We start from the raw sequence: 7,822 nt of genomic DNA, 5'->3' as shown, positions 1-7,822 counted from the left end.
AAATGACATTTGGTATGCAAAAGCTTTTGCCTGCGGAGACAGGCCTTAATAACGCTAAAATCGCCCAATATTATTATTTGCTCACGGGCATTAAATCTTTCACCCTGTTCGTCTCTCTTATCTTGAATTCACCTAATGATTTGTAGAGTAAATTTCGTGAATTACAATATTAAAATAGCCTCCTTATCAAACGCATTTGCAAAGCTTTTTTTTAATTAAACCAGCTATGATTCTCTCATATCACTTAATACTTTGTGATTCTACATACAGGTGTAAAGAATGTACAAAATAATGTTAAACACTGCTTTTTAATAAAATTTAAAAAAAAATTAATTTACAACAATTTGTTTTAATTTTTACTCAAAAGTCTTATTTGTAAGAAAATTTTAATCTATGGAATTTTTGTAAAGCTAGGCCTTTAAAAACGAAAATACATCATACAGCTTCGTTAGTAGGCTCAACATATTTGTAATAGAATTCTCTTCAGCATAGGGGGGCTAACTTTTTTTCGTCCGAACACTTTTTCCGATTTCAAGGCAGTCGAATCTGTAACTTGATAAAAAAAGTCGAATTTCTATGTGTTTTTTTCTATAGTGACCAAACCAGTTGCGTGATTTATGACTATGAAGGCAAACAACTTTTGTTTGAGCCTCCTTTACAAAACTCTCTCAGATATAAAACCGATAGGATGACAAATACAACTTTTCGATGCACATATGTGGTGTTGTGTCGCATCTATGGGTTTTTTTCATATTTTCACCCATATCTCAAAAACTAGGTCTGACCTAGAGAAACCATTATAATATTCGTAATCAGGATATGTCATTCTTGGTGGTTATAGTTGATCAAAAATTGTTGAGTAGTGTTGTTGACCCTGAAGATAATTTAGGTAGGCTCTCTTAAGTGATGCCATTCTAAAAAGCTTTCCCATAAATAAGTGCTTTGCTGCGTGCCTTCTATAAAGGCTTTCCTATTTACGATTCACGCGAATATATAAGTTTATATTATGTAGCATTAGAAATTAAATTAAATATGTATTTTAAGTTGGAATAAAACATATTTGTTATGAACCTTGAATAAATACCTTGAAGAAGTATGATTTTTACTAATTATAGCACCTTCTTCTTCTTCTTATTTGGCGCTGTAACCGCCTAAGCGATTTTGGCCGAGTCCAAAACAGCACGCCAGTCATATCTCTTCTGTGCTAACTGACGCCAATTGAAAATGCCAAGTGAAGCCAAGTCCTTCTCCACCTGGTCTTTCCAACGCAGAGGAGGCCTTCCTCTTCCTCTGTTCCCAGCATCGCGGCCCGCGTTGAATATTTTCAGAGCAGGAGCGTTTCTGTCCATCCGAACGACATGGCCAAGCCAGCGGAGCCGCTGAATTTTAATTCGCTGCACTATGTCTATATCGTTGTAAAGCTCATACAGCTCATCGTTAAATCGTCTGCGATATTCGCCATCACCAACGCGTAAAGGTCCGTAAATCTTTCGCAGAATCTTTCTCTCGAAAACTCCAAGAGCCGCCTCATCAGATGCTTTCATTGTCCATGCTTCCGCGCCATACACCAGCACAGGCATGATGAGTGACTTATAGAGTGTGATCTTTGTACGACGAGAGAGGACTTTACTTCTCAATTGCCTACTCAGCCCAAAGTAGCACTTGTTGGCAAGAGTGATTCTCCGTTGGATTTCAAGGCTGACATTATTATTGGTGTTAATGCTGGTTCCCAAATAAACGAAGTCGTCTACTTTTTCAAACTTGTAACTGTCAACAGTGACGTGGGTGCCAAGACGCGTATGCTCTGACTGTTTGTGTGCTGACAGGAGATACTTCGTTTTGTCCTCGTTCACCACCAGACCCATTCGCTTTGCTTCTCTATCCAATCCCGAGAAGGCAGAACAGACGTAGCCCTTGTTTTTACCGATAATATCGATGTCGTCGGCATACGCCAGCAATTGTACGCTCTTATAAAGTATTGTGCCTGAGCGGTTCAGTTCTGCGGCTCTTATTATCTTCTCCAACATAAGATTAAAGAAATCACACGAAAGGGGGTCCCCTTGTCTGAAACCTCGTTTGGTATCAAACGGCTCGGAGAGGTCCTTCCCTATTCTGACGGAGCTGGTGGTATTGCTCAACGTCATTTTACACAGCCGTATTAGTTTCGCGGGGATACCAAATTCAGACATCGCGGCATAAAGGCAACTTCTCTTCGTGCTGTCGAAAGCGGCTTTGAAATCGACAAATAGATGGTGTGTGTCGATCCTATTCTCGCGGGTCTTTTCCAAGATTTGGCGTATTGTGAATACCTGATCTATGGTGGATTTTCCAGGCCTAAAGCCACACTGATAAGGTCCAATCAGCTCGTTGACGGTGGGCTTCAGTCTTTCGCACAATACGCTCGATAAAACCTTGTAACCTATGCTTAGAAGGCTAATTCCGCGGTAGTTGGCGCGTATGGCGGGGTCGCCTTTCTTGTGGATTGGGCAGAGCACACTTAAATTCCAGTCGTCGGGCATGCGTTCATCTGACCATATTCTGCATACGAGCTGATGCATGCACCTCATCAGCTCCTCGCCGCCGTACTTGAATAGCTCGGCTGGCAGGCCGTCAGCTCCAGCAGCTTTGTTGTTTTTCAGCCGCGTAATCGCTATACGTACCTCGTCATAGTCAGGCGGTGGGACAGCTACTCCATCATCATCGACTGGGGACTCGGGTTCGTCTTCCTCACTACTTTCAGCGCTGCTACCATTCAGTAGGTTATAAAAGTGTTCCCTCCACAATTTAAGTATATTCTGGACATCGGTCACTAGGTCGCCATTGTTGTTCTTACAGGAGTTCGCCCCGGTCTTGAAACCTTCCGTAAGTCGCCTAACCCTCTGGTAGAATTTTCGGGCGTTCTTCCTGTCGGCCAGCATCTCAAGCTCTTCGCACTCACGTATTTCGGCCTCTCTCTTCTTATTGCGGCAAATACGTCTCGCTTCCTTCTTCAGTTCCCTATAACGGTCCCACATGGCTCGCGTTGCGCCCGATCGCAGCGTGGCCCTGTAGGCGGCATCTTTTTTCTCTGCGGCTTCTTGACATTCCTCATCGTACCAGTTGTTCTTTCGGGCTCGCTGAAATCCAACTACTTCTTCGGCGGCGGTACTTAATGATCGGGAAATGTGGTTCCACTGCTCGCGTACGTCGGATTGTTGAAGAGTGCTCTCAGAGAGCAGGTGTGTGAGTCGAGTGGCGAATAAATTGGCCGTCTGTTGTGATTGCAGCTTTTCGACGTTAAGCTTTCCTTGCATTGTTGGGCGCACATTTTTTGCTGCACAGAGGCGGGTGCGTATCTTGGCTACAACAAGATAGTGGTCCGAGTCGATGTTTGGCCCTCGGAGTGTACGTACGTCCAAAACGCTTGAAGCATGCCTTCCGTCTATCACAACATGATCGATTTGGTTTCTCGTTTTTCGATCTGGAGACAGCCATGTAGCTTGGTGGATGTTCTTATGCTGGAACCTAGTACTACATATTACCATATTTCGGGCCCCGACGAAGTCGATCAGCCTCAGTCCGTTATCGGACGTTTCGTCGTGGAGGCTGAATTTTCCGACAGTGGCGCCAAAGATCCCTTCCTTGCCCACCTTGGCATTAAAATCGCCAAGCACGATTTTGACATCGTGTCGGGGGCAGCGCTCATATGTACGTTCCAAGCGCTCATAGAAGAGATCCTTGGACGCCTCATCCTTCTCTTCCGTCGGGGCATGGGCGCAGATGAGCGAGATGTTGAAGAATCTAGCTTTGATGCGGATTGTGGCTAGACGTTCGTCCACCGGGGTGAACGCCAGTACTCGGCGACGGAGTCTCTCTCCTACCACGAATCCAACACCGAATTTGCGCTCCTTTACGTGGCAACTGTAGTAGACGTCGCAAGGCTTCACGCTTACTTTACCTTGCCCCGTCCATCGCATTTCTTGGATGGCGGTGATGTCAGCTTTTGTCTTCCCGAGGACATCAACCAGCCGGGCAGAGGCACCTTCCCCATTAAGGGTCCGGATATTCCAGGTGCATACCCTTAAATCATAGTCCTTTATACGTTTGCCGTGGTCGTCATCAGAAAAAGGGGGTCTCATCCGAGGCTGTTTGTTTCTTTTCATTGGGCGGGGTTTTAACGTGGCGGGACCCAAACCCAGCGCACGCGAAGTTTTACGCCTTCTCACTTTAGCTCGCTCCCAAACGGGTGTTTGGTTGCTACCCAGAGGATACGTGGATATAAATATCCGGACGTTGTGAGCTGCGATTTGAACCGTACGCACAAGAATCGCTTCTGGCCACTCCCAGGTGAATGGCAGTCAAAAGTTTTCCACTTCTGCGCACGGAACCATCCTCCCAGCACCAGCTTTAGAATAACTTCTCTAAAAGGCCATTTGAAGTACGTCCTATAGAAACATGTACATATATGGGTAGCGAAAGCAGAAGAATTTGTGCCACTCCATACAAAAAGAAAGTAATGCAGAGTGGAAAACCTCTTGACTCTCAGGAAGGGCTTTTAGCTCCTCTAGCTATCTATTGGGGATAAAAAAAAAGTTGCATAAAAATCTGCCACGTATGTACGTACTCCAAAGTTATTAAAAAAATTGAATAAACAATTTACTTATCATACTACTAAATTCGAACAAAATAGGTTATGTCAAGGCATACGCCTTGGGTTATATTTAAACATATTACACTTTCAATAATACTTCGAGTATTGCATAATTTACATTAAAAAAAATTTACGAAATCGTGAAAGTCATTTATAAATTTTTACAAAAACTTCATCACACAAGGCATTCAAGACTAATGAAATCGTATTATACCGTTCTACGACCATCCGTTCATAACTTATTTGCTAAAAATAGTACTAAAATTAGGTTTGAACTAGACTGCAACTAATTCGCCTAGTCCGATTTTGACGCATTTTCGACTTTATTTTCCCGCACCATCGTCAGCAGCTGCAACATCATTAGCGCTTGCACTTTATCTAGCGGATCCATAAAGCCACGTTGCAGCCACTTTGGTATAGTTGTACGAGCATGAGCAAAACCAAGCTTATTCAATATGTAATCAATGCCATATGGCTCAATAGATTTTCCTGCCCAAGAGAGCAGTCGCACAGTTGGTTCTAAATGCCAAGTCTGACATTCGAAACGACGCCAATCGCGTACAAATGACTCTAAATCTATAGGATTTTCATTTTTGGATCCGCCACTGGCCGATTCACTCGTTACCGTGCTGGCAGTGGTCGAAGTCAAACTAGCTACTGCTGCCGCTGTTGATGTTAATGACGATGCTAAAGTAGTGACGTCTCTATTGTCAACACAAAAAGCTGCGGTAACATCCGTTTTACTGTGACTAACGACATGCATGCTGCTCTGGTGTGATGTAGTGCTCGAAACATTGATGGACGTAGTGCCATTACCGCTACCGGAATTCATACCACCGAACGATGCTTTATTTGTATCTTTGTGTATTTCGTCGGTGACGTAGGTCTTCACTTGACCCTTTAAGTTCTGTGATAGATTTGGCGAAGCGGCACGTGTCGATTGGGTACCGATCTGAAAAAAAAATTATATAAAGTAGAAAAAATGATAACACTTTTGTGCAACATACAATTTTCTCCTTCTCCTTAACATACGATGTGATCAAATCGTGCAGGAAGAAAAATGCATCAGCATCAACGGTCACAAAGATGTGATCATCAAACTCTGTTATAAAACTACAGAGTACCTCAGGCTTAATTTCTGTGAAGGCAATAGAGATAGTATCTTAAATAGAAGCTTCAAATTAATGTTCTAAATAAATCTTATTTACCTTTTGGTTCTGGTGTGGTTGCGCCTTGTCTGTGTTCGGTCTTGAAATTCAGCTGTAAACTTGGCAGCGCAAAGATCACCTCACGGTTGTGATTGTGTTCCTGCGTTTTCGAGGAACTGCTTGCACTCGCGCCTGCGGCACGACTACGTTCTATGGAATTTGAAGCAATCTCACGATCACGCTCCAATGTGGGAAAACGATCCACTGCTATAAAATAAACAACAATTGAGCAACAAAGTTACTTAGGATAAAGTTTGCTTATTAATATTAGTAACTTACAATCAATTTCGCTATTAGCGAATGCATAGTGGAACCACTCATTAAGTGCTTTGAACTGCGGTGGAAAGATTATATTGCGTGTAATTCTGCTAACTATAGCCATGGAGTGATTTTGCTGTTGCACCTCCGTCGACTGCCCCAAGCAAGACGTCAGCGTCTGCGTTACAAACACATCATGTGTATCCTGCGCTTGATGCGCTTCAGTAGCAAAATTTATAGAGGGGGATTTTAAACTGAACAAAGCCCAAGATTTTGACTTGAAGTTGATACCATGGAAGCAAGCCAAAGAAATGTTATTACCATGCAGCTCCACAGTGCCACCGAGGACATTGCCATTGCGTGGTAGCCGTGTCACCAGAGTAGGTACTACTAAGCCGATAGCCTGTTCCAATGGTTTCTGCCAGTGACGATGATGGCGAGCGTCGGTATTACTGAGGTCGGGTATATTAGTTGCCGCATCAGCACCTCCATTTGTTGAGGTTTTCTTCTTGTCACGATTCTGTCTGCGCTTCATGCTAGCATTGCGCTCATGCAAACGCGGCTCAAGGCTGGAAAATACACGCTTCGAGGACTTGAATTGCTGAGTGAAGAATTCTTCCAGTTTGTAATACATTTTTAGCAAATCAGCTGTAGTAGATTTTGATATCATTATTTGAAGCTAGAAAACAAAAGTTAAATTTCCATTCATTATATTGTAAACGATATTTTAGAAAACATTATCTTAAGTAAAAAAGGGGCTCGTAATGAAGTTATAGTCGTTTGGTCAAAGACATTTCTTTCAGCAAACTTTATCTTAAAACCAGATTTTTTAGGCTGAAGTATCTATATATTAATACGCTAACATAAATTTTGTCACCGTTCGTTTGGCGATTCTACCGAACCGATTTCAAAAGGCATTTTTCCGTAGATGAGCAGAGTTTTTATGGTTTCACAATTGGTTGAAAATTACGGCCAAAACCGTCGTTTAAACATTTTCGAATTGTGTATAGATGNATTGGTATTGATATAAAACTCGATATTGTTATCGATACTGTTATTAATTAAATAACCGCTATTGTAATCGATATAATAATCAATATAATAATCGGTATAGTTATCGATACAATAATGGCTATTGTTATCGGTATAATAATCGATTAAATAATTGATTTTGTTATCGATTTAGTCACTTATATTGTTAACGATATGTAAATAATCGGTACTGATGATTGTTATATTTATCGCTGAATTAATGGATTTTACAATCGTTGTATTTTTCTATATGTGTATGGATATTGTTATGGGTATTTTTATCAACACAGTTATCAACAGGGTTATCGATACACTAATCGGAACATGGAATGTGATCACATTACATGACATGACATCACATTTTATCACATGATATGAAGAGACATCACATGATATTGCATCACATAATATGATATCACATCACACGATATCACGTGACATGACATTATATGATATGACATCACATTATATGGCATGACATCACATGACTTGACATCACATGATATGACATCGTATGACATCACATGGCATTATATGACGTGGCATTACATGATATGAGATCATATGGTATGACATCATATGACATGACATCAGAGGATATGACAACACATGACATGACATCCTATCACATCACATAAAATCACGTCACATCTTATCACGTCATCGCACCTCATCTCATCTACGTGAATAGAAA

At 41.8% G+C, this 7,822-nt stretch overlaps 1 protein-coding gene across 1 annotated transcript in view; it reads right to left on the bottom strand.

Moving 5' to 3' along the window:
• Nucleotides 1-4,666: 4,666 nt before the first annotated feature.
• The window catches only part of LOC108372600 (uncharacterized protein KIAA1109-like), a 12,259-nt gene continuing 9,103 nt past the window's right edge, over nucleotides 4,667-7,822 (bottom strand). The window contains exons 6-9 of the mRNA XM_017628330.1: nucleotides 6,118-6,775; nucleotides 5,839-6,045; nucleotides 5,638-5,768; nucleotides 4,667-5,582 (exon numbers count right to left, since the gene is read on the bottom strand). Of these exons, the coding sequence (XP_017483819.1) occupies nucleotides 4,926-5,582; nucleotides 5,638-5,768; nucleotides 5,839-6,045; nucleotides 6,118-6,775 (1,653 nt within the window). The 3' untranslated portion in view covers nucleotides 4,667-4,925. The remainder of the gene's footprint in view (nucleotides 5,583-5,637; nucleotides 5,769-5,838; nucleotides 6,046-6,117; nucleotides 6,776-7,822) is intronic.

This window comes from Rhagoletis zephyria, unplaced genomic scaffold (genome assembly GCF_001687245.7).
Source record: "Rhagoletis zephyria isolate East Lansing unplaced genomic scaffold, Rhagoletis_zephyria_1.1 Rzeph_scaffold_05907, whole genome shotgun sequence".
Classification (NCBI taxonomy): domain Eukaryota; kingdom Metazoa; phylum Arthropoda; class Insecta; order Diptera; family Tephritidae; genus Rhagoletis; species Rhagoletis zephyria.
The sequence above is the reverse complement of the archived record's forward strand: the minus strand, read 5'-3'. Positions and strand labels throughout refer to the sequence as shown.